This window comes from Mesocricetus auratus, unplaced genomic scaffold, assembly GCF_017639785.1.
Source record: "Mesocricetus auratus isolate SY011 unplaced genomic scaffold, BCM_Maur_2.0 Super-Scaffold_100011, whole genome shotgun sequence".
NCBI classification, from domain to species: domain Eukaryota; kingdom Metazoa; phylum Chordata; class Mammalia; order Rodentia; family Cricetidae; genus Mesocricetus; species Mesocricetus auratus.
This window is the reverse complement of record NW_024429195.1, coordinates 62,011,709-62,039,582: the sequence shown is the minus strand read 5'-3', so window position 1 is coordinate 62,039,582 and position 27,874 is coordinate 62,011,709. Positions and strand designations below refer to the sequence as shown.

Sequence of the window (27,874 nt, the reverse complement as noted above, 5' to 3'; positions counted from 1 at the left end):
TGGTTTAATCGCAGCAGACAATGTCAAACAGCACCTGGAGGGCGAATTTGTCCCCAGTTGAGAGCTACACCTGTTCATAGACTGTTTATCCTGGGAGATTTTACTCTAAAGATCCCTGGATGAAATAAGATGAGCAACATCAAAACAAACAACAACAACAATGGCAGCAGTGATATTAGCAAACTTAATTATCTAACTACATGTGGCAAACTGTTGTACTCTTATCCAGTCCTCATAAAAGACTTGGAAGTTGCCATTTTAAGACACATTTTTTTCAGTGGAGAACATTGAGCCCCAGGGAAATTAAGCACTTAACTGACCAACATCATACCATTGGAAAGCTGCGCAGCCAGGGTTTGTTTCCAAGCCATCTCCAGAGTCTATGTAATTATCTAGGCAGTTCTGCCCATTTGGAATGCCAGTTTTTAATTTAAAATTCTTAATTTGCCATACTTATTAAGCATTTACATTTTCTCACTAACCGAAAGAAAATTGACCTTTTGTCTTAATGCTGATAATATTTTAATTATTTGATATTCCTTATAAGCATCTATGGATGCAAGCAACGGAGCCACTTTCCCTGGCAAAGGTAATCAACATGAGGTCCAGTAAATCCAGAAGTCCCAGAAGTGAAAAGGGAGCAATGTAACTCTGCATGCAGGAGAGGATTTAACAAAGGAGATAAATCTTGAATCGGTCCTTTAGACATCCTGTTAAAGTGGGACAAATAAATGTCTGCCTGGTGGAGAGTAATTCTAATCAGAGTTATAAGGATGTTCAAAGGGTTTGCTATGCTTGGAGAATTGCAGGAGCCAAGAACACAAGAGAGGCTAAAAAGGAATAAACAAATAAATAAACAATAAATAAAAGTTAGATTCTTCACAGTAATCTCCGGCCTGTCTTTGTCACTGGAGGGCAGTAGACCAGCCAAAATGACACTAGACACACGGTCAAGTGGGTTCCAGACCCGGCAGCTGAAGTGAAAGGTGTTTCATGGTAGTGAGATTATGGACATGAGTAAGGGGCATTCAACAAGAGTTGAGATGGACAGAAGGGTCAGGTAGGAGAGGTTATTAACAAGAGAAGAAAGGCGGGCAGTGTGGAGGGAGAGTCCCCTCTTAATGAGCTATGAGAACAAATAGATAGAACATGTTTGTGGACGAACTGTGGAGGAAGCAAAACAATGTACTTTCAGGGATAATATGGAAATATATTTGGCAACCATTTCAGCAGCCTGCAGAAAGTGGAGTAACACTCCTGGGTCTTCCTACTCCTTCCAGATCTCCCGCAGAAGCTGAACAGATGAATTAGTTAGGCAAGGTTCAGAGCTACAAGATAGGTCTGAAGCTGTGGTTCTACTTCACTGAGCTACACCACTGCAACAGTTTACTTCTGAGAACATCAGCTGCTTAATCTGAGGCAGTATTGATGAAGACTCAACCGAGTGTGTTTGAGAAATGAGGAGCCAGCTATTCACGCTGAGAGACTAGTCTCAGATCTTAGCACACACTTGCTGAATGGTAACTAATCAGATTTGGGGTTCTTTTAAATAACCTTTGACTCATGCATTTAGCATAAGAATCATTAAAAGGATGAAGAAATGCTCTTTTAGACTTTTAGTGTCAGGTTTTTTTTTTCTGTTCCGTTCTTTCAGAAAATAGTTAATGTTTCATTCTTCTCTCCAAAGTAAAATTCACCAGTATAATGCCAAATGGACATTTTATCTCTATGCATTATGTGATAGATTTCCAAACTTCATCATTTAAATTCAAAATTAGCATACGGCATACAGTCCAACATTTTTAACCTTTTTTTTTTGCCAAGTATCTTCTTCAAACTATGCTAAGAGTCACTTACCATTCTTCAGTGTCTGTAAGATAAAGCAGTTTTTTAACTCACTGATATAAAGATTTTATGGTCTCTTCACTAGACTTGTAGACAGAAAAGAGTTTTTATTTACTATGCACCAACAATTTCTTCAATGTGTGTGTCTAAATAGTTGTGTTATCTGCTGTTTAAGGAGTGCTGTTAGGAGCCAGATCCCTTGAAACCTAAACGTTCCATACTCACTTTTCAGATTGGCAGAAAGATGGAAAGTATTGTGACACACAGCCTCATGGTTCCTCAACTGTATTATGATGTGAAAACTCCTGCCTGCCTTTAACAGCCTCCTGACTCCAGAATTACCTTATCCTTTCTGTTTCACCTCAATTTTATCATTAATCAAATACCAGTGCATCATGAAAGCATAATCATTAATTCTACATTTCCCTTACCTTATACTTTCTTTAGAATACCACTATCTCTGTGCTTAAGGGACTAATTGGACATCCTTTCTGCTTACTACAATTGTTAGCTCTGAACATTCAAAATTATAAATGTGTATAGTTAATAACAATATCCCCCATATCATGTTGGAATTCAAGCCAAAGTAAAAATACCATGATCTTAGCTTGGAGGAGTATTAATTTAGAAATTTAGTTATAAAATTTTGCCAAATTCAAGAAGTAACTAGCTGTGTGACTTAATAACTTATTTTTATAGCTAGAGATACATACATACATGCAAAAATATTAAAAATATTGATAGGGTTTATAAAATCAGAAATAAAAGGACTGTTGTTGTTCATGAATATGGACAGACAGATGAAAACCATCTGAATAAATGCAATTGCTTTCCCTGATCCAATACCCACTCACCCCACCACCACACACACACACACACACACAGAGAGAGAAAGTAGGAGGTATGTTTGATCCAAATTATCAAGATAATTGATTCAGTCTACTGTGATAGAGAACATCCATCACCCTACAGTGAAAATTTTTTGTCCTATCTGTAGTGAAAGAACTGACGTTCTTCTCATATCCTTACACATTCTTTTCTCACGTGACTATTTTAGGTGTATCAATACATGCATGAAACGATCACTGTTAATGGCTGCCCCGAGTTCCGAGCGAGGGCCACGGCAAAGGTAAGACTTGAGCAACTTTGAAAGTATACTTGACCCCAGTGATGTAGTAATTGATTGTGCGCGTGTGTGTTTCAGGTATTCTCGTGTGTACACTGTAAGCGAATTTAGACCTCAGTGGCAGCCCAGAGTCTAGAACCAGTACTACTTACCAGGTAAAAAATCCTAATGGAAAAATTGACCTTTTCTGCTGCTTCTGTAGCTTAAGGAAGGAGAATGATTTCATTGAACTCACTAAATGTCCATTTGGCACAAGCAAATCTGCTGCTTCACCGTATCAAGTTCTACATGGTTTCTGGTCCATCCTGCGGATGCAAAAGAACCTGTAATCCTATGCAGAGCATGAAAACTCATCCGCACAGACCGAAAGCCGTGATGTAGGTTAGACACGAAAGGTTTCACCTGACACCACTGATCCAGCGCTCTTCTTTGTATTCAGCTAGGCAATGGGTAATTTGCTGCAAGTGACATTGACCTAACAGAAGGCTTGGCACCTTGTTCTTTCAAGGATCAAACCCAGAGAATACAGAGGTCCCATTGAAAAGGATACAGAAAGAGGATGATGACATTTTCTGGAAGATGGATCACTAGGAAACAAGAGTGGCACTCTGAAGTCACTCCTGCAGCTCTGCAGCTCCTATCTGACGAACAGAGTGTTTTAACAGAACACAGCTTACCTGATACAGGGCTTGTAACTTCCTAATAATACTAAGAAGTGGGAAGCACTGAGAACATTCAGAATCTCTCATTTGACTCCTTTGTGTTACATCACCTGTTCTGTGATTTCTCCCCTGATATTTTTCAGTTCTCATTCTGTAACCAAATACTGTGGATTTTTAGTTCATTTTTTTCTTCCCTAACCCCAGCAAGTAGAGGGTATGATTACCATTACATCATGCTTTGCTTGTTCTGAAGTGGAACATACGCAGAAAAATGATCCCTACATGGCTTAATTAAGGGGAAAGTGAATTGTGTAGTGTTTTACCATTCTCATTTCTTATTCATGTAGAACAGCAGGATGGCAGCATAATGTTGCAATAGCACAATATTTTCTGGTTGTTTCTGGGCTGTCTGCATTGCATCCATGTCAGCCATTGGAACCTTTGCATGACTACAGGGTTTGCATGAGCAAATGCATGTAGCTAAAACCAAGCCATTATTTCCACGTCATTCGCTATCTTTCATTAAATGCAGGCAGTAGCATAATGCTAACTTGATGCGATAATGTGGTGTGTGGCCAAAAGAATGTACCATAGTTGGAAATCAATATTTTCAAAGTGTTGAGAGTAAATCACTTTATTCTGGGCATCTAATCAACTAGGAAAGCTAGTGGAAATGCAATACAAGAAGCAGGCAGAGAATCTTTTCTTGATTGAAACTACTATTTTATTCCTATTGGGTGGGAACTAATGGTAAGTTGATTTCCTGAATTTAAAGAAACCAATATGACCATATTAATAACATTTTGTATAACTAGGTAAAAAGCCCGAAGCTATTCAATTTGCTTGTGTCATTATACTAGCTGAGATGTTAGTGTAGAATTAGAGAGATATAATCAATGACCTATTAAGACACTGATCACAGTAATACGCAATATTGGAAAAACAATAATATCTTTTGATCTAGTGCTTCATCTTAATTTTTATTTTCTTTTAGACATTCTAAATTTTAAAATAAAAACCTTTACATTTACTAAACAGTGGTTCAGCAATGGCAAGGTTACATGTGGTTTCATGAACATACACTTACAAAAGTGCTCACTAGCTCGTTGAATAAGTATTTATGCACATGTACGTGCAGGCAACAGCATGGACTCTGTGCCATAGCAAAAGCATGGTACAGTATGTCCATGAAATGCCTGTGGTCAACATGCATTCAACAATTACATCAGGTAGTACATGTACCAAATCTATTTAGAGTCCTTGTTCAGGATTTGCATGTAGCTGACAACTCTGAAAGATTTTACAATGGTTTTGTTTTCAGTTTTTACTTTTTATAGTAGATAAGCCTTACAAAGATGGATATAACTAGCTGAGGATCTACCAAAGAAAAGAGTCATGTACAGCATCTAAAAGAAGACCTTCTGTGTTCTTCGTTCTACAGGAGAATGCTAGAGAGATGTCTAAGAAGTTGTTCCCTGAAGATCATATACTTAGCCTGATTTCCCTTGTTTTATTACCAAAAGACCATCTTTTCTTTCAGGCAACAGTTGCAGCGTTTGCAGCCAGCGAAGGTCACTCTCACCCACGGGTAGTGGAACTGCCAAAGACTGATGAAGGCCTGGGTTTTAACGTGATGGGAGGAAAGGAACAAAATTCCCCAATTTATATCTCCCGCATCATCCCCGGAGGGGTAGCTGAAAGACACGGAGGCCTGAAGAGAGGAGATCAGCTGCTCTCGGTGAACGGAGTGGTATGTTGGTAAAATACTGAAGTTTATTCTCCCTAAGTACATTTCTCCCCCACCCCCATTACTGAAGCCAGTTTTGAAATTCTAGTACAAATGGTAATTTTATATCCATATCCAACCAGCTTCCTGGGATTGGATGGGTAAAAAATCTATAAGGCATTAATTTTATATTTTTATGCTTCATTTCATCTTGCACACGTATGATAAATATCGACAGCAGAAAATCATGTCAAGAAATTATCACAAAGAATTTCCCCCTCAGAATACTGCTATTAAATCCGTCTTCAAAAGAATATAATTTCAATGTTGTTTTCATCCTAAATTCCGATAAGCAATTGGGTTTGAGGTTTTGTTTTGCTTTAGTTTGTTTGTTTGTTTGTTCATTTGTTTCAGTGCCAGGCATTGTATCCACAGTCATGTGCATGTACCACCAAACCACAACCCCACTCCAAGAAATAGTTTCCTGTGAAACAAATAAGAATTTCTCCTTATCTTCCACTTGTATCAAACATAACCAATCTAAGGTCACAAATTCCAGAAATAATCAGGAATTTGTCAAAATAGAATTTCCCCTTGGCCTAAAAACATTTACTATAAGAGCTTAAGATTTAATATATAAGCTCTATTTCAGTTCTTTGTAGATACTCTGATTTATGCTCAAAACACAATATCTAGCATATCATATTTGAAATGAGATACTCTATTGGTTATTGGGGTATAATTTTATCTTTATATTTTTAATCTTGTTTTCATTTGTTTATATTTAAAAACCAAAAGCTTATTTCATATTACAAAAACAGTTGTTTTGTATTACAAAAAGCTATTCATGGAATTCTGCTGCTTTCTAATGAACATCAAAACTAGCAATCCATGAATATTTTATATCATCATTCCAATCACCAAATTACCATTCCCTCTACTTTCTCTAGGCAACAGTGCTTTGAGATAAGTGTCTTATTGACCTTTCAATAGCTATCCATTTTCAAAGATTGTATCCAATGATAATTGTAGAGCCCAACCCAGCTTTCTGATAGAGAATTCCGAGCAGGGTCAAACATTATGATGCATACTAAGCTATGCCTCGGGTTATTAACTTATCATTTCTCTGAGATTACTTTGTAGAACTAAAGAATGTATAGGTTTAAAAATAGGAAGAAGGGTAGCAAAAAAGTCACTCAAATGTGTGTATAGTCATAGGAGCTGTACAAAGCAACCATAACCACCTATGACATCAATCATCAGTCTAATAGGTAAATTGACTTTGAACTGTCTATCAAGGGAGCAAACAGCTGTGTTTAACCCACACATTTGCAAGGAGCCCAGCTCCCAGCATTTCACAATCAGGCATCTATTTCTGCTGTGACCTTGTGGTGAACCTGGGAAGCAGCAGGGAGCATGGCAACAATGAAATCAAGCAGACCTAGTTTTACCATATTGTTATAGACTAATTGTGTCTAATCCCTAACTTTGCTATCTAAAAGGCAAGCAGGCAGAGTGGTTACTAATTATAAGAACACTAGTGAAAATTAGTGAGGCCACATGTCTTCCAAAAACCATCCTGTGTGATCATTTTGTCATAGGTACCTTTGAAAAATAATTGTGAACACTAAAGAAGGTTGAATGAAGTGAGTGAGATTTTTAAAGGACCAGGAATATTGCTTTTATTGATGTGGTGGAAAGTAAACCTTAAAGAAAATTTTGCTGCACATAAAGCTCTATGCAAATTAACATACATGTATAAATAAGAAGCTTGCCATCACCTCTCTTCAATGAAGCTGGTGAGGTCCCTCTTCTCTGTATATTTGGGTAATCCAGCCATAGACTTGGAAGGAAGACCCACTTGAGTCGGGTAAGAATATTCCAGGGTCAAAAGTTTTTGCCTTATATTGAACGTCAGAGAACCATAAATTCTATTAAGCATACACTTTAACTTTTATCCTATTTTCACATGCTTTTTGTTTGTTTGTTTCTTTTTGTTTTTTGTTTTGTTTTTATTTATTTGTAAGTTTAAATTTAGAAACAAGGTTGCTTCACAAGTCAGTTCCAGGTCCCTCTCCATTTCCCTCCCCTCCCCCCGTGCCCTCGCTCCAACCCCCCTCCCATATCCCCTCATTTCCCCAGATGGGTGAGGCCCTCCATAGGGGTGTCCATAGTCCATCATTTCAACCAGGGCAGGACATAGACCCTCCCCCAAGAGTTCAGGGTGAGAGTGCATCTCACATTGTTGGATGGGAGTCCAAAGTACATGTGTATACTCGGGATAAATAGTGATCTACGGCCCCAAGACTCAGTAGATTACCTAGGCCTCCTCACTGACATCCCCATTCAGGGGTCTTGATCAGTCCCATGCTGGACTCCCAGGCATCAGCCTGGGATTCAAGAGTTATCCCTTGTCAGGTCAGCTGTTTCTGGGGGTTAAACCAGCCCAGTCTTAATCCCTTTGATCATCAGTCCTCCCTCTCTGTTACTGGCTTTCTTGAGTTCAGCTCAGTGCTTAGCCATGGGAGTCTGCCTCTTCTTCCATCAGCCACTGAATGAAGATTCTGTTTCCCAGACTCTCTGGCCATGGGATTATAGGCTGGCTCTCCTCAGTTCTATGTCTAAAGTCCATATATGAGAGAGTACATGCCATATTTCTCTTTTTGTGACTGCGTTACCTCACTCAGGATGGTTTCTTCTAGTGTCATCCATTTGCCTGCAAATCTCAGGATTCCATTTTTTTTCTGCTGAATAGTACTCCATTGTGTAAATGTACCACATTTTCTCTATCCACTGTTCGGTTGAGGGGCATCTAGGTTGCTTCCAAGTTCTGGCTATTACAAATAATGCTGCTATGAGCATAGCCCAACAGACATCCTTGTATGAATGTGAATCTTTTGGGTATATGCCTAAGAGTGGAGTTGCTGGGTCTTGTGGCAGGTTTATTCCCATTTTTCTGAGGAATCTCCATACTGATTTCCAAAGTGGCTGAACAAGTTGGCACTCCCTCCAGCAATGGAGGAGTGTTCCCCTTTTACCACATCCTCTCCAGCATAAATTGTCTTTGGTGTTTTTATTTTAGCCATTCTGACAGGAATGAGATGGTATCTCAGAGTTGTTTTGATTTGCATTTCCCAGATGGCTAAGGATATAGAGCACTTTCTCAAGTGCCTCTCAGCCATTTGAGACTCCTCTATTGAAAATTCTCTATTTAGTTCTGCAGCCCACTTTTTAATTGGATCCTTAGGTGTTTTGGAGACTTGCTTCTTGAGTTCTTTGAAAATTTTGGAGATCAACCCTCTGTCAGATGTGAGATTAATGAATATTTTTTGCCATTCTGTGGGCTGCCTTTTTGTCTTGCTAACTGTGTCCTTTGCCTTACAGAAGCTTCTCAGTTTCAGGAAGTCCCATTTAATAATTGTGGATCTCACTGTCTGTGCTACTGGTGTTATGTTCAGGAAGCTGTCTCCTGTACCAATTCGTTCAAGGGTACTACCCACTTTCTCTTCTAAGAGGTTCAGTGTATCTGGATTTATGTTGAGGTCTTTGATCCATTTAGACCTAAGTTTTGTGCATGGAGATAAACATGGATCAATCTGCATTCTTCTACATGCAGCCTCCAGTTATGCCAGCACCATTTGTTGAAGATGATTTCTTTATTCCATTGTATATTTTTAGCTTCTTTGTCAAACATCAGATGTTCATATGTGTGGGGGTTAATATCAGGGTTTTCAATTCGATTCCATTGGTCTACCTGTCTACTTTTGTGCCAATACCAAGCTGTTTTTCAGGACTATAGCTCTATAATAGAGCTTGAAGTCAGGGATGGTGATGCCTCTGGATGTTGCTTTGTTGAATAGGGTTGTTTTGGCTATCCTGGGTCTTTTGTTATTCCATACAAAATTGATTATTGTTCTTTCAAGGTCTGTGAAGAATTGTGCTGGGATCTTAATGGGGATTGTATTGAATCTGTAGATTGCTTTTGGCAGGATTTCCATTTTTACTACATTGATCCTACCTATCCAAGAGCATGGGAGATCTTTCCACTTTCTGAGGGCTTCTTTAATTTCTTTCTTTAAAGATTCAAAGTTCTTGCGATACATGTCTTTCACTTGTTTGGTTAGCGTTACCCCTAGGTATTTTATGTTGTTTGTGGCAGTTGTAAAGGGTGATGTTTCTCTGATTTCTTTCTCAGCCCTTTTATCATCTGTACATAGTATGGCTACTGATTTTCTGGAGTTGATCTGAAGAATCACTTTGCTGAAGGTGTTAATCAGCTGTAAGAGTTGCCTGGTAGAGTTCTTTGGGTCATTTATGCAAACTATCATATCATCTGCAAATAGTGAAAGTTTGACCTCTTCCTTCCCAATTTGTATCCCCTTGATCCCCTTTTGTTGTTGTATGGCTCTGGCTAGAACTTCAACTTCAATGTTGAAAAGGTATGGAGAGAGTGGACAGCCTTGTCTTGTTCCTGATTTTAGAGGAATTGCGTTGAATTTCTGTCCATTTAGTTTGATGTTTGCTGTTGATTTACTGTATATAGCTTTTATTATGTTTAAGTATGTTCCTGTTATCCCGGATCTCTCCAAGACCTTTATTGTGAAGGGGTGTTGGATTTTGTCAAAGGCTTTTTCAGCATCTAGTGAGATGATCATGTGATTTTTGTTTTTCAGCTTGTTTATATGGTGGATTACGTTGATGGATTTTCATATGTTGAACCATCCCTGCATCCCTGGGATGAAACCTACTTGATCGTGCTGAATGATTGTTTTGATGTGTTCTTGGATCCGATTTGTCAGTATTTTATTGAGTATTTTTGCATCAATGTTCATGAGGGATATTGGTCTGAAGTTCTCTTTCTTAGTTGTATCTTTGTGTGGCTTGGGGTTCAAGGTTATTGAAGCCTCGTAGAAAGAGTTTGGCAAAGACCCTTCTGCTTCTATTGAGTGGAATACTTTGAGAAGAATTGGTATAAGCTGTTCTTTGAATTTCTGGTAGAATTCTACACTGAGGCCATCTGGATCTGGACTTTTTTTGGTTGAGAGAATTTTGGTGACTGCTTCTATTTCCATAGGGGTTATAGGTCTATTTAAATTGCTTATCTGTTCTTAATTTAATTTTAGCAAGTGATAGCTATCCTGGAAGTCGTCCATTTCCTTTAAATTTTCAAATTTTGTGGAGTACATGTTTTCAAAGTATGACCTGATGATTCTCTGAATTTCCTCAGAGTCCATTGTTATGGCCCCCTTTTCATTTCTGATTTTGTTAATTTGCATGTTCACTGTCTGCTGTTTCGTAAGTTTGGACAAATGTTTGTCTATCTTGTTGATTTTCTCAAAGAACCAACTCTTCATTGCATTGATGCTTTGTATTGTTTTCCTAGTTTCTACTTTATTGATTTCAGCCCTCAATTTGATTATTTCCTGGCGTCTACTCCTCCAGGGGGAGTTTGCTTCTTTCTGTTCTAGAGCTTTCAGTTGTGCTGTTAATTCTCTAGTATAACTATTCTCCAGTTTCTTCATATGGGCACTTAGTGCTATGTACTTTCTTCACAGCACTGCTTTCAAAGTGTCCCATAGGTTTGGGTATGTTGTGTCTTCATTCTCATTGAATTCTAGGAAGTCTTTAATTTCTTTTTTTATTTCTTCTTTGACCCAGGAATGGTTGTGTATTATTCAATTTCCATGAGTTTGTAGGTTTTCTGCAATTTGTGTTGTTGAATTCTAATTTTAAAGCTAGGTAGTCTAATAAGATGCATGGAGTAATTCCAGTTTTTTTGAAGCTGCTGAGGTTTGATATGTTGCCAAGTATGTGGTCGATTTTTGAGAAGGTTCCATGCGGTGGTGAGAAGAAGGTATATTCTTTTTTATGTGGATGAAATGTTCTATAGATGTCTGTTAATCCCAGTTGGGTCATTACTTCTGTTAGACCCTTTGCTTTTTGTTGAGTTTCTGTCTGGTATTCCTGTCTAGTGGTGAGAGTGGTGTGTTGAAATCTCCCACTATAAGTGTGTGGGGATTTATATGTGATTTAAGTTTTAGTAATGTTTCTTTTACAAATATGGAAGCCTTTGTATTTGAGCATAGACGTTCAGGATAGACACGTCATCTTGATGGATTTCGCCTGTGATGAGTATGTAATGACCTCCTTCATCTCTTTTGATTGATTTTATTTTAAAGTCTAATTTGTTAGATATTAGGATTGCTACCCCTGCTTGTTTCTTGGGTCCATTTGATTGGGAAAATTTTTGCAACCTTTAACTCTCAGGTAATGTCTGTCTTTGAGGGTGAGGTGTGTTTCTTGTATGCAGCAGAAGGATGGGTTCTGTCTTCGAATCCATTCTGCTAGCCTGTGTCTTTTTATAGGTGAGTTAAGGCCATTAATGTTGAGGGATATTAATGACCATTAATTTTTCATTCTTCTTTGATTTGGAATGGTTGGTGGTGGTGGAATATCACCCCTTTGTTCTTTTGGCTGTTGGTAGAGAGGGATTCTCTAATGCTTATGTTTTTCTGGTTGTAGTTAGCTTCCTGGGGTTGGATTTTTCCTTCCAAAACTTTCTGTAGGGCTGGGTTAGTGGATGCTTATTGCTTGAATCTAGTTTTGTCATGGAATATCTTGTTTTCTCAATCTATAGTGATTGAGAGCTTTGCTGGGTATAGCAGTCTGGGCTGGAATCCATGGTCTCTTAGTGTTGGTAGAATAGCTATCCAGGACCTTCTGGCTTTCAGAGTTTCCATGGAGAAGTCAGGTGTAATTCTGATAGGTTTGCCTTTATATGTTACTTGGCCTTTTTCCTTAGCTGCTCTTAATATTCTTTCTTTATTCTGTATATTTGGGGCCTTGGATATTATGTGGCAAGGGGACTTTTTTTTGTGATCCACGCTATTTGGTGTTCTGTAAGCTTCTTGTACCTTCATTGGCATGTCTTTCTTAAGGTTGGGAAAGTTTTCTTCTATGATTTTGTTGAATATGTTTTCTGCCCCTTTGAGGTGGTTTTCTTCTCCCTCTTCTATAAATATTATTCTTAGATTTGGTCTTTTCATGGTGTCCAATATTTCCTGGATGATTTGTGTTAAGGATTTGTTGGACTTAAGATTTTCTTTGGTTGATGAACCCATTTCTCCTAGTGTATCTTCAACACCTGAGATTCTCTCTTCCATCTCTTATATTCTGTTGGTAATGCTTATATCGGTAGTACCTGACCGTTTGCCCAGCTTTTCTATTTCCTAGCCTTTCTTCAGATTGTGTTTTTTTATTGTCTCTATTTCAGTTTTCAACCCTTGCACTGTTTGCATTGTTTCTTGCAATTTTCGGTTTATCTTTTCATCCATTTGTTGCCTTTTATGAATTTTTTGGTTTGTTCTTTCTTCCATTTCTTGAAATTTTTGGTTTGCTTTTTCTTCCATTTCTTGCATTTTTTTGGTTTGCTTTTTCTTCCAGTTCTTGCATTTTTTGGTTTGCTTTTTCTTCCAGTTCTTGTATTTTTTGGTTTGTTTTTTCTTCCATTTTCTGCCTTTTTTGTTTTGTTTCTTCTTCCGTTTCTTTCATTTTTTGCTTTTTTTTCCATTTCTTGCATTTTTTGCTTTGTTTCTCCTTCCATTTCCTGCCTTTTTTGGTTTGTTTTTTCTTCCATTTCTTGCACTTTTTGGTTTGTTTTTTCATCCATTTCTTTGAGGGGTTTTCCTACATCCTCTTTTAGGGCCTCTATCATTTTCATGAAAGTGGTTTTAAGGTCATTCCCTTCTGTTTCATTTTCATTGGAATTTTGGAGTCTTGATGATGTGGAGTCTCTAGAATCTGTTGGTGTTATATTTGTTTTTCTGTTGCTGAGTGTGTTTTTGTATTGTCTCTTTCCCATCTTTTCTTCTAGTGGGTGCAGAAAGAGCCCCTTATTGGTCTGGTGGTTAGGGGACCAGAGTTCCCTTTTGGTGGGTGCTAGCAAGTCCAATAATCTGGTAGTTCTTCTATTCTTTGTCCTTGTTCTGGTCCCGTGGGTGGAGAAAAAGACCAGGAATCTGGGGTGCTTAGCCTCCCACCTGGTCTCCTGGTCCCTTTGCTGGATCCACTGGTTTCCTGGTCTAGTCGGTACAAGAGAAGTCTAGGGTGTTTGGCTCCCACTGGTATTGGAAGCTCTGTGCAGTTCCCAGGTGATCCTCAGGCACTAGAACGCAGGCCCTGATGCAGGGCCTGTTGTACCTGGTCCTGCCAGAACAGCTGGTCCTATTTCACATTCTTACTAGCCCCATGTACAGAATTCTTGCATCCCATTTATGTTTCCAACAATTCTGGATTTTACTTAAAAACTGCAATTTACTAATAGTTTCCACTTATTGACTATTGACCATATCATGTTAGTAAATAAGGCACTAATTTCAACAAAGACAATTTGCGACATAGTTTGTTAAAGAGAAAAAAATATCATTTGTTAACTGAAGCCAGTCTAATAAATGCTTGCCCTTGTCTTGGCTAGAGCATTGCTCTAGACATAGTGCTAGATTATTCCCCTCAGCATGGCCTGGTTTTTCGAGCTTCAAGTGTCACATCTTAAAACATTGCATCTGCATAAAACCCATGGTAACAATTACCTATATTAGTGTGTTTAAGAGTAAATTATACATTCATGCATCTATGGAATACCAACAAGTGAAAACACCATGAATTTGATAGACAGCAAGGGGAGGTATTGGGAGGGTTTGGGAGAGAGGGAATGGTCAATTTCAAAAAAGAAAGGAAATATTTTTCAAGTAAATCAGAAAGAAAGCTATGTCTGTTTGCTGGGTACTCATCTCAAGGAATTTTATTATAATGAGAAACTACATGGTTCATTGCCCTACTTCTAGTCACAGAAATAGTTAATGCAGTCCCAGGACCCTGGGCCTTTAGCTTTGGGTCCAGAGGTCTGTTCAGTAGAAATAATCACGAAGTTCACAGTTGTTAGTGAAAATAAAATATTTTACAGTAAAATGTGACTGGACGCACTGCAATTGAACGACCAAAAAACAAGCCAAAGAGAAGGCTAGCAAATGATCAAGTGATTGATGTCTGCTGTGAAACACAGTACCATTAGGGAAGCTACATATGGAAGGTTTTCAGAACATAGGTTTGTAAGCTGTGAGTTTTAGAGAGAAGGGATCTGCAAGGCTGAGTCAGACCTTACCTTAGTAAGTAAGCATTCTGAGAACAAGTCCCTGATGGCCTAATTAAATGTTAAATTATCCCGTGGACCCAAGAATACTAAGTTATGTTTCTAATGGCATCATTTTTTTTGCTATTTTTATACCTTGGTTACATTTAGCAAGGGTATGCCATGATATCTGCCAAAATTTATCATGTATTAACATAGGGATGATAACACAAAATGCCAGATAATAAAGGGAGAGAGGAGGGAGCTCAATAAATAGAAATAAAGAAAAGATATAGCAATTGAGAAATTGATTTTTTTCGTCTTATAAACCAAAACAGAAGGAAACTCATAACAGCTCAACGCTCACTGAAGTATCTTTTTTTTATCATTTCTGGCTAGAAAAGAAATTTCCCATGGGTTTCTTTTAAATGAGACATTGAATCACCGAATATAGCTTCATTGAAAATACAGAGTCCTTTTGTGTGTGACTACTTCTTGTGTCAAGCCTTAGCAGAAACTAATAGCCGAATTAAAATTTAACATTAATAGGAGGTCAAAAAGTTACAGTTAGAATCTATAGCTCTCTAATGGCCTCTGTTTCACCCTTTCATATGTGAGTGTTTTCTCAAGGATGTTTCTAAAGGTTGCAGCTAGTGTGCACCCACCCAACAGGGACAGCAAATATATTTAGTGATAGAGCCAAGATATAAGAAAATCTCAATAGATGGCACAATAGGCTTCACTTAAGAAGTTTCTTCATAAAGTCTGTCTCTGATGCCAGAGACTGTGTATATATGGAATTGGGGTGACATGGTTAAATAACAGACTGAAAAGTATACTCAGGGGAAAGTAATTGAGTTTAAAATTAATATAAAGTGAATTGGGATGAAAGGTAAAAAAGAAAAACAAAACTGTGTTAATGTGTTTGTAGGATCATTGATTCAAATATCTTTGACAAACACAAAGATATTAAAAAGCTGAAAGTAGGTACAACCTATTGTTTATGGATTCTGTTTTTGAGACATTGTCCTTAGAAGTGAGAATTAAAACTGTGTGACACTGAATTCATTGTGTTTAGTATCTTACAGTTTTTAAGCATGTTTATGTGTTATTTTCCCATTGGTTGCTCAAAATAGTCTCAGAAAATGGGAAAGACCTTCTGCATCTCACACACACACACACACACACACACACACACACACACACACCAGTGATCGCACTTAGATAAACTCACAGACACACATTAAATGCATGTGTGTGTGAGATGCAGAATTTCAATCTTTACTGTGGTGTTAATTGATTATCAAGTATAAAAAGTCATTGTTCAAAAATCAATCCCAGTTGAATCGGAATGAACTGGTAGTTACATGAATGTCGGTTTCCTGGGGCTTTTGTTATTTTATAGTCCTATAATATGTTAATATGGAGCAAAGCTGGATAAAAGGTATAGGAGAGATCCCTACTCGTTTCTCGATTATTTTATAATGCTATAATCAGTTCATAGTATTTTTAAAAAGGGAAACTCTGAACAGTCACCCCCAAACACAATAGCCTGCGAATGCTATTGGAACAAGAGGAAGGTAGCAAATATAACAAAGGACAGAAAGAAAGACAAGACAGAGGCATGGGAACTTTAATCATGCACCCTGTTGAGAAGAGGCCTGGCTAGCTTGGGAAACCCGGAGGTTGCCTCCAAGACCCCTGACAGAACAATTGCAATTACATTTGCTTCTCTGCAGTTAAACCTAAATCAAGTTGTTGGTACAGTATATGCGCATCGCTAATTACTTTTTAAGCATAACAGAGAATGAATACGGATGTGGGAAAGGAAGAAAATAAATAGTCTTCTTGGTACCTGGCCTCTTTCCCATTTTATAAATGCCTGTGCCACGTTAAGGGTGAGATTCACAGCTAAAATTAGCTACGTAAAGTGTTGTTAGGTGAGCCATGAAGATTAATCAAGAATTAGAGCTGTAGTTGGGATTGTAGCTGTGGGCTAAATAGTTTGCCTAGCATACCCAAGGCCCTGAATTTGATACCCAGCACCAACAAAACAAATAAGAATTATATCTGAGCCTGTGAGGACATATAACACCCCATCAGAGAAACTTGAACTCAAATCTTAGACATCCACTCTTGGAGTGAAGACTACAAAATAACCAAAGGGGTTTTTCATTCCTTTGAAATATATCACAAGATATTTCTATGAACTGAAGGTCTACAACAAAACCCATTCACCATGGATAGCAATAATTTTTCTCCATTGTCTCATGTCCAGTCTGAGAACAGGCCCAGTACATAGTTGAATGATGTTCTATAAATATTTTTGGATGCCAGGCACCGCTGTAAGGACTTTACATAATGAATGTATTCTTTTCCTCATAATGATCTTTTGTAGCAAGCACTATTAATATCATTTCCACATTATAAATGAGAAAATAGAGAGATCCAGTACCTTAGGCAAACTCCTAACAACTATCAGATGACAGACCTGGAGTTATGACTCAGGCTACCTGTAAAATTTAAAAGTAAATAAATATTACAGCCATAAATAACCTGTGCTTTCATGCATGGTATAGAAAAAATGGAGACTTCCTGACCTTTATGACTTATACTGTCGGTGAGGAAAAGTAAAATGTTTTTCTCAGATACTCACTTTTGACCATTCAGAAGTTAAGAATCACAATAAAGGTCACAATATTTTGAAAACCAAGCACACTTTAATTCAAATGTCTCAGAGTCCTGAGGAGTGGGAAACAAACTTTCAGCCTGATTGTGTCTGAAATTGTTTCACACCCCTTGCTGGCCATCAGTACTCTTTTTTACTGGGTACCTCAGTGTGGCCCAAACAGCCAGCCACCTTCCTTCCCTCAGCTGGGTGGGCAACACTGATTCACAACCACTGTGCAAACCGACTTGGGTTTTAGAAGGATTGGCAATGACTGGCAAGGGGAGTGAAGGCCTTCAACCCTCAGTTTCCCTAAGGGCTCAGCATGAGGATCCCCAGTTTCATTCTAGACTTTCAGGTCTGAAATGAAGTTATTATCCCTTCCTCTCTCTGCATATAAGCCATTTACAGGTTCCTAGCTGCTCTTGACAGCCAAGCGTGGGAGATTGCTTGGGTTAGAATTAAACAGAAGTGCAAACTGAAATTTCAGTTACGTATGGAACACTTCTGTTGTCAGAATGACATCACGTGACACTTCACTCACATTTGTGAAGGAGCAAAGAGACGTACAATTTTGTTTTAGCACAGTCACCTTCAGAATGACACAGGCACTGTATGCCTGCAACATCGAGCAGGCTTTACGCAGACCCCTTCAGGCAGAGCCACCTCACAACACAGATCTTTGGGAAAAAAACGAAGGAAATACTGCACCATCTCAAAAGAACGGGGAAACTCTAAGTCATGGGCTAGAGCTCCCATATCTCCTCCAAGACTTTAGCCTACAAAACTAGCACCAGGAAGCCAATCTCTTATCCTTATCCTTAAGAAACCCCTTGGGATTGTGCTGATAAAACTCACCAAAAGTATAGAATGAGAGAACACACTTCCAGGCAGGCAGTGTTACAGGACCAGCCATGAGATGAAGGAAACATTCCTAACCATAGGTCACACCAACTAAATCTCAACTTGTTTTGCTAATGGCATCTGTTTGACTATTCAGTTTAGTGTGTGGTGTAATCCTTCCCATAGTTATTTTTACCATTTATTGTTTGTGGTCTTCTTTGCTTTTGTTATTTTAGCAATGCTTTTCTTCCATTCAGTTATTTGTAGAAGAATTATTATGTGCCAGCTGCCAAACTGAGCACTGGATACAGAACAAGGAACAAACCAAACATCTTATAGACCGCGTGGAATATTGCTTGACAAGCATTAAGAAGACATAGATGACATATATGTATGTATATGTAACCACGATGAACTACCCAGGGCTTTCTCAACCTAAAGATTCTGCCTACCAACACATTGTTCGGAGGAATCTGGTTTTTAATTGATGTGTATATTATTTTCCTACAGCACCTGTAACAAACCAGTGCAGTTGGTGGTTTCAACAACAGGAATTGAGTTTGTCACAGTTCTGAGGGCCAGAAATCCAAATTCAGTTTTTGCTGGCCCCAGAGCAACTGGCCCACAGACCTGTGATCCACCTAGATTCTCAAGACAAGAATCTGTTTTTTCCACTGCTTCCAGTTTCAGGGCACGCCTTTATTATTCCCTTTGCCTTGCCCCATTCTGGTCTTTTTTCTCCATGCCTGCTTTTTCACACCAAACCTTCCTCTACTTCCACAGTACTAGAACACTTATGACCACCATTGGGATCCATTGAGATAATTTGGTGCAATCCCGGGACAGATTACTTATCTCAAGATCTTCACCTTTTATGGTGACTTGAAGACCTTAGCTACTTTTCTACTTTGTTGAGCCATCAAAAACACAGAATACCCTCCCAAACTAAGGAATGAGACTTGTTTTCTTCATCACGAGAATGTTGGTTTGCCATTCTCAGACACTATGTGCTTAATCTTTTCCCCTGCACCTGGGTAAGTTCCTTCTTCCCTTCACTGTTTTGATGTTCTGCTTCTTCTACTTCTACTTCTATCCATCCAGTGGTGCCCACAAATCTCTTCTTCCTCCCTATGGCTCCAGTGTAATATGAAATATGAATATGAAAAGATGAAGGCACTAATTTATCTTCTGTTGAAACGCTTTAGGTATTTGGGTCTTGGGGTCCTTTGTTCTTCTTAGGTATAGGGTAAAGGAAGGGGATGACACACAAAAACACAAGTTGATACTTCAGGGTGTAGCACTGCATCATAATTAAATGCTCTGACTGATGTTGCAGAGGAAAAGGAAAAAAACATAAAAACTCAATGGCAGTGTGGAAAAGTAGGATTGAAATTGCAATGGTAAGAAAGTCCATGGTCCCAAGGTTTTTTCATGTAACTAAAAAAAGATCAGGATGGCATGGGAACAGTCTGAGGGATAAAATAAGGCAGAAGATTACCAGCTACACAAAATTTAACTGTGTTTCAGGTACAACAAGAATCTCAACCCAGTACATCAATTCTGAAGTCCCATGATATGTATGCTTCAGTTTCTGGTAGTTTCTGAAGGTGTCCATTAAGAAACAAATTTCATTAGTTTTATCTCTACTCAGTTTTTTCCTTAATAAAATTCTTTTTTATGCATCATTAAATCACTTGACTAGGATCTAGCATCTGATAACCGCAGCATAACTTTATTTTTTATTGTTACTATTAATGGAAATTGGAAACTTCTATACTTTATTGATATTTTTCAACCCTCTAAAAGGGACTTATTAATTTTCAGGTTCTTAAAGTTTCTTGAGAGCTTAAGAATGTCCCAGCCACAGTATATTCATTTATCGTGTGACGCTCTTTTATCATCCATAAAGCAAAAGTAGCAATACCTTTCTGGCAAGGGTAACCTGAAGGTTACATGAGAGACAGTAAGCCAGTCTATCTGGTACCTTTGCAACACCCAGTGACTGATCTTATCTTAGAATTTTGCCCGCAGAAGGACTTAACTTCTTAGCTCAGTTTAAATCCATCACTATGTATTTGCCTCAGTTGGGGTTTCTATTGCTGTGAAGAGAGAGACACCATAACCACAACTCTTTTTGGGGGGGGTGTTAACAAAATACAAGTACTTTTTATTCAAAAATGAGAGATAGAATATTCCATCCAAAAGTCACAGTGCCTAAAGCATGACTCGTTTTCCTTTTCTAGAGCCATGGTTTTCACAGAGACAAGTGGTCAATATGAAAGCCATCCAAGCAGTGAGCAGAGTTGTGGTCACAGGCTCTCAGTTCAGGAAATTTAAATATTTTATAATGGAAACTATATGTTTCTCCCTTTTTTCTGGGCTACATTATTATTTATTTACACTACTGTGTAAATGAGCAAGCCTCATTCTCTAGGAGATATCAATTCTATTTTCTAATATATACAAATATTCTTTTTTGCTGTTTTTTGGGGTTTTTTAAAGGTTTTTCATTTAAATTACAAACAAGCTTGTTTTACATGTCAATTACAGTTCCTCTCCATGCCCTCCTCCCCTGCCCTCCACCAACACCCTATCCCATTCCCTTTCTGCTCCACAGGGAGGGTGAGGCCTTCCATGGGGCATCTTCAAAGTCTGTCATATCATTCGGAGCAGGACCTAGGCCCTCCTCCAAATGTCCAGGTTGAGAAAGTATCCCTCTATGTGGAACGGGCTCCCAAAGTCCATTCTTATACGAGGGATAAACACTGATCCACTACCATGGGTCCCATAGATTCCCAGGCCTCCTAACTGACACCCACATTCAGCGGATCTGGATCAGTCCTATCCTGGTTTCCCAGCTATCAGTCTGTGGTCCATGAGCTCCCCCTTGTTCAGGTCAGCTGTTTCTGTGGGTTTCTCCAGCCTGGTCTTAACCTCTTTGCTCATCACTCCTCCCTCTCTGCTACTGGATTCCAGGAGTTCGGCTCATTGTTTAGTTGTGGATGTCTGCTTCTGCTTCGATAATCTATTGGATGAAGGCACTAGGATGACATATAAGGTAGTCATCAATTTCATTATTGGAGAAAGGCATTTAAGGTATCCTTTCTATTATTGCTTAGATTCTTAGTTGGGGTCATCCTTGTAGATCTCAGGACATTTCCCTAGTGCCAGATTTCTCATTAAACCTATAATGACTCCCTCTATTATTGTAACTCTTTTCTTGTTCTCCTTTATTCTTCCCCTGATTCAGTCTTCCTGCTCCCTAATGTCTTCCTCTCCCCTCTTCTTCTCCCCTTCTTTTTCTCCTAACTCTCTCTGCCCTCCACCCATGTTCCCAACTTGTTCAGGAGATCTTGTCCCTTTCCCCTTCTCCAGGGGACCATGTATGTCCCTCTTAGAGTCCTCCTTGTTTCCTACCTTCTCTGGCATTGTGGATTGTAGGCTGGTAATCCTTTACACAACTCTTACAAAGGAAGAATAATTAATTGAGATGGTTTGTTTACAATTTCAGTCCATTATCACCATGGCAGGAAGCATGGTGACCTCTTGGAGAAGTAGCTGAGAGTCCTACATCTTGCAGGAAACAGGAAGTCAACTGTGACACTGGATGGTATGATATCCTGAGCATAGAAAACCTCAAAACAGACTCCCACAGTGACACAGTACCTCCAGTAAGGCCATATCCACTCCAACAAAGCCACACCTACTAATAGTGCCACTCCCTATGAGATTGTAAGGGCCAATTATATTCAAACTACTACAGTATTCTATCGGACAATAAAATACCTCATCAAAGGCAGTTGTATACTAGCTTCTGGCAGGATAATTATGAGAGAATCACTGGAATGTTCAATGCTCTTGCATCTTCAGAACCAATGTAACAATATCTGTCCTGTGGTTGTCTGCTCATGACAATCAAGATAAAAGAAAGGAATGATAAAGCATTGAAATAATATGCCTTAATTTTGCATCAAAGATAACATCACTGCTGTGTTTTTAAATTATTAGGCAACCGTTTCATCCAACTCCTAGGTGAGTTTGTCTGTGTTTCCTCTCATGAAAAAGTTTTAATTTGTAAAAAGCAAACATTGTAAATATGATGATCATTCTGTCCTGGCCAAAGGAAAAATGAGATTGACATATAAGACAAGCTTGTTTCTAATTTAAATAAAAAAATTTTAAAAAGGATTCTGGAGAGATACAGTAGAGGTCTTTAGTGGGAGAATAATGACTAGGGTAAAAAGTTAAGAAAATGTTTGAAAATTATTTTGGAGATAATGATAACAAGAGTAAGACCTACAGTTGATTATGATAGGTGAAGCACAGGAATTTGCCAAACCTAGGTTCCCAAAACCTGCATCTTGCCTTTTTTTATTGTTTTGTTTTGCTTTATTTTTTGTTTTGTTTTGTTTTGTTTTTTGTTTTGTTACAAAAATATGACAGTAAAAGGGAGAAGGCAAGGAACTGGCTGTTCAACTATGTGTAGTATCTGCAGGCTAATCTGTAGGAGATGGGATGGTGATAGTGTGCTAATTTAACATTAGCTTTTGTAGGAGCAAAATGAAAAATTGATTAAGTCCTGCCAAACTAACAGCAATTCAATGTAAAAAATCTTTATTGTTATTATTGTTTTTACAATTTTGACTATGAAAGCCTTTCAGTAAATTACTTGTGTCTTAATAAGGATTTCTTACCCTTCAAACAGTTCATATTTCCAACTGGAAAATTATTTGCCAGAAATGCTATTCTATACATTGGAGAATGTTCTCCCAGGCAACATAGCACCCCAGCCCTCTAGACATGCCAATCAAAAAGTGTCTTCAAGAGCTGAGGAGTTAGCTGAGTATGTCAAGTGGGTACTGCATGATTGGGGTGTCTGAGTTCAGATCCCCATGTAAAAGCTTAGTGCAGCCCTGAGAATCTATAAGCCTGGCACTGAAAAGATGGAGATAGGATCCTGTGTCCCACCAGCCAGTCAGCCTAGCCAGTGGATAAGTTCTGTGTGTGGTGAGCTGCCCTATCTCAAAAAACATTGTGGAAAATGCTGACACCTACCATCCACCTCCGGCCTCCACAAATACTTGCATACGTGCTCATGCAAATTCATGTGTGCTACATGCCCACACATGACCCCCCACACACACACACTAATAAAAAATGTCTTCAGACCTGCCAAAAGGCAAAAACTATGCCGAGTTGAGAACCATGACCTTCAACTCGATTAGTAAATTAAAGAAAATGATTCACCCACACCTCCGCCCTCTATTTGAAGAGATGAATACTCTAGGCTACAACACCTTCCCTTTTAGTGAACTCTGCTTTTCACTTCAATTGAAAGGTAACAGTTATACTGCAAGGAAGTTTACTACTCTTATCAAGAAAGTGGGAAGGATGGATTTTCTACTGCCATCTCCCTTCAACATCAGATTCTAGGGTTTTTGGCCTTTGGCCTCCCAGAGCCCCTGCCTGCTGCTTAGACTGAACTACACTACCAGACTGCAGACTGTCATTGTGGAATTTTAGCCTCTGTGACTGTTTGAGCCAATCCAATAAACACTCTACTGGGTCTGTCCCCCCAAAGAAAGAAGGAAAGAAAGAAAGAAAACGATACAAACCACATAGCAACTGAATGGCTAAGCTCTAATTGCACAGAATGTATATCATACAGTGTGTGACAATGGGGTTACTATGAGATTGTGGCAGACAGGAATCCTCCAATGGGAACCATTCTGTAAGATACTTCACCCAAAGCTTGTCTCAGGGCATAAGCACCTGGACTGATGCTAATTAACCATCCAACCACAGCAAAGTAGCTGATCACTCACAATGATGAGGAAAACAATACTGTGAAAATACCACTTTAAAGTTCTCAGTAAGACTGCCAACAAGACTTACCAGCTGTATCCTGTGCCTGACATAGGGAAAGAAACAGTTCAAAGAAAACACAGCTTGTGCCCAAGAGGAGCCCATTGGACCTGAGGGTCCCAGAAGCTCGTAGTTACCTTTTTCATGAGAAGAACTGGTTGCACTACTCATAACTGCTTTTTCCTTCAGCTTTGGATGATTTGTAGAAATATCATGCCAACATGTCACAAAAAGAAATACACTGAAGGTTTGCTACTTTGCCCTTCTACTCAGGTCTAAAAAATTCAATAAAGTCTATAACTAAAGTCCACAGGGAGCCTCTCGGCTATACGGTTTTATAATGAGTCTGAAACGAGAGCGGCATTCAGGCTATAGGACTTTACTAGAAATTCCCCTTGTTTTTGTGTCCAGACTCATTTGAGATTTTCAAAGTTCAAACCAAATGATGGCTGTTCTGCTAGTCTCTTAAGCAACATGAAGGTGCCTTCCAATAGTGCTGCCTATGCTATGGCAATATAGTTGTAGTTAGTCACCCAAGACATGTACTATTTTTACATGGATTCTATTTTATTAGGATACATTGCTGGATGGGATGATACATGGCTATATGATGTTGACTGTCCATCATACATCATCTTCTGGCATTAATAGCTAAAGTATATTTTCTTTCAGTTGTGTTGGATATAATTTTACACATATTTAGTATACTCCACACAGAGGCCAAATCAATTTCATTCTTATTGGCTTCTCATTTTTAACATGTATGTTGTATGTGTGTGTCACATGTGTTGTGTGTGCATGTGTGTGGTTGCACACACGGAGGCCAGATAAGCACATGGGTATCTTCCACTATCACTTTCTTCTTCAGTTTCTGACAGAGTCCTTGTTTTTTTTGTTTGTTTGTTTTTGTTTTACGAGACAGGGTTTCTCTGTATTGTTTTGAAGGCTGTTGGTCCAGCCTGGCCTCGAACTCACAGAGATCCATCTGCCTCTGCCTCCCGAGTGCTGGGATTAAAGGCGTGTGCCACCACCGCCCGGCCTAATTCTTGTTTTTTATTAACAAAATAAAACAAGAATTTGATTATGTGCAAAGTTTATTATGTGTATACAATTATTCTATGAATAAAATGACTCAGATATAGTCATACAGTTTCTTTCTCATGCTCTTTCAGTTATTTATAGGAATGTGATGCCTTCAGCACAATGTTTATCCATATCGGTGATTCCTTACTCTCCCTAGAAGCAAGTACATTCATCCACCTAGCAGATTAGTTGTTCAATTTTCCCACCAATTCTTTTGTTTGTGAAATGTTAGATGGGGCCACCAATTAACAAAAGACATCTTTTAGAGTTTAGGTGTGTCCACAATGGCTGTACATGACATTAATTAGTGTAGACAATGTCTCTAACCCCAGATGGTTGAGAGTTTCTACTCCTTCTGCTTCCACTTCACAAATCCTGGAATTATAGGCATACACCATCATCTACAGGATGCTGGAGATAGGGCTCAGAGCTTCCAGGATGTCAGACAAACACTCTAACAATAAATAAAACCAATTCCACTGACATCTGTCTTAATCATTTATTTATTTATTTTTGGCTTTTTAGAGACAGAGATTCTCTGTATTGCTTTGGAGCCTATCCTGGAACTAACTCTCTAGACCAGCCTGGCCTGGAAAACACAGAGATCTGCCTGGCTCTGCCTCTCAAGTTCTGGGATTAAAGGCATGCACCACTACCACCTTGCTAGCTAACACAGATTATTTTACGACATAGCAGAATCCCTAACCCAAGCTAGACAGACAGTTCTCCACACAGAAGTAAATGCTGAGCTGTAAGGTAGGTTATGAACCACTCTGTTCAAAACATGGAGATTCTGGCATTAGAGAAAATCCAGAGTCATTTTGTTTAGAGTCTCAAGGATTCACAATTGAGTATATGAAATGGGGGCATAGCTAGAAAAGCGAGTTACCTAGAGCTATAGATTTCAGTCTCAACAACACTAGGCCACAGAGCAATTTTAAGCAAGAATAACACATAATCCAATTTGACTCTCTGAGTCATTCCTGAGATTACAGGGTTTAAGGAGTAGACTCAAAGGAGACAGAAATTGTAGAGAGGCAAGGTACCCAGGCTGAGAAATAATTTAACGCTAAGAGAAGAAATATACCTCAGTATGAATCTGTCATGGAGGAAATAATAGTATTTCTTTGATACAACAGAATGCTATTTTGGGGTGGGGGAGAAGAAAAATCAATATTAGTTGTACGGAAGAAGAAATACAAAGCTGACTCATTTCACTTTCAGAAAAATTCCTGCAGCAATTGATTTGTAACTCCCTCTGCAGTCTCCCATCTGTCAAGCCTGAAAGAACTACAGTTTTTCATCTCAGGAGCCATTAAATGAAAAGCAAAAATTAAACATTAAGTATTTTGCAATCTTTCCTCACCACTTCTCAGCCAAACATGATTCCCTAAAAAATATGGATTTACAGCCAATAGACATGAGTATGAATTATTTCCCGGGCATGTTATTGACACACAGACAGGAAAAAATAAACCACTGAGAGGAAATACGGAGAAAAAGAAAATGCTCACATTCCAATTCACTAGTGATACCAGGAAGGAACAGACCTGGTTGTGACTATTCAAGCAGCATCATCCAGTCAGTCTATTCGAACACCCCACACACCACACTTTTGCATCCAAGATCACTGAGCTGACAGAATTCATCTAAAATCCTTTTCTTTAACCCAAGTTGATCAGGCAATTTCAATTGTGAGTTTTTTTTAACTTCAAATTAGTTCCAAGCAATGCCTCAAAGAGCTATTTAAGCAACATTATCATTTGCTCTACCTTCTTGGGTTTATTATAGGATATTCTAGATCTACAGATAATTTTCCTCAACAAACACAGACACACAAACACACACACACACAGACTAAAATTAGACAAAAATAAAGTTCTTTATTATTTCCTTTATTCTCTTCTTTCATTTCAGTTTATTCCCACCTTCCCCAAGGAAATACTTTCATGGTGCATATTTATCCAAACTTCTTTTTGCATTTAAATTTAAGTATAGACACATACAGGCAGAGGGGAGAGAGAGAGAGAGAGAGAGAGAGAGAGAGAGAGAGAGAGAGAGAGAGAGAGAGAGAGAGAAACTCTAGCACTCTTGAGCTTCCATTTTTCCTTTTTTAGTTTCTTTTTTTCTCTTAGTATAAAAAGTAGACAGTGTAAGCAGTGACTACTGAAAGGCCAGTCTCCAGCAACAGACTTGTGACTTATTCATTAAGATGTGTGCAGTCCTAGAAATTTTCCTAACTCTTTTGTAATCTCAGCTTCTTTATTTGTAAAGCAGAATTGTTAAGCACTTTCGACATATGTAAAGCACCAGAAAAGTGCCAAATCATAAATATCCAATGACTTTAAAATAATATTATTGTTCTGTTGGAAGCCTCACCCTAAGCACACCTCCCACATCTCTCTCCAAATTCTGTTGCATCTCAAAATGCCCTCTAAATGATTCCTTCCCTAGACATTCTCAAGACCACTCCCTCAGGGTATTTAAACTGTCCCCTAGAAGACAGACATGTGGTTTTCTGGTCTCTCTTTTCCACCTCCTTTCTGTGGGGGCTGGAAAATCACCCAGGAGAGTTGTATCCACTAATTGTGGGATTTTTCTAATTTGGTTCGATTTGGTCTGAGTTGGATTGCTGCATCAGTGGAGAGGTTTAATCGGAGCCAGAAACTTTTCAATTATTATTAAAGGTTTTTTAATAGATAGTTTTGTATATATTTATTATTGTTTAATTTGCTGATCAGAAATGTGTCTTGGAAAACTTGTTTTACCAGTTTTATCAGCACACTTTTCTGTAACCTAGTGTATAACTGTGACAGACACATGGGTTCCATTATTGATGCAACCATCCTCCATTATTGGATTTTTACTTATTCACTCAATCATTTTTTTGTTTGCTTATTTATTTGTATTAAAAACAAGGTGCTTTAAG

At 38.6% G+C, this 27,874-nt stretch overlaps 1 protein-coding gene across 7 annotated transcripts in view; it reads left to right on the top strand.

The window, feature by feature from the left end:
- The window catches only part of Lin7a (lin-7 homolog A, crumbs cell polarity complex component), a 135,681-nt gene that overhangs the window by 81,473 nt on the left and 26,334 nt on the right, over positions 1-27,874 (top strand). For 3 of the 7 annotated variants that reach the window (XM_005068046.4, XM_013111906.3, XM_040754938.1), the window contains 2 exons: positions 2,903-2,974; positions 5,174-5,383. In XM_005068046.4, coding sequence (XP_005068103.1) covers positions 2,903-2,974; positions 5,174-5,383 — 282 coding nt within the window. Of the gene's footprint in view, positions 1-2,902; positions 2,975-3,049; positions 3,127-5,173; positions 5,384-27,874 lie in introns of all 7 variants that reach the window. The other 4 variants (XM_040754939.1, XM_013111907.2, XM_040754940.1 and 1 more) reach the window with 3 other exon arrangements.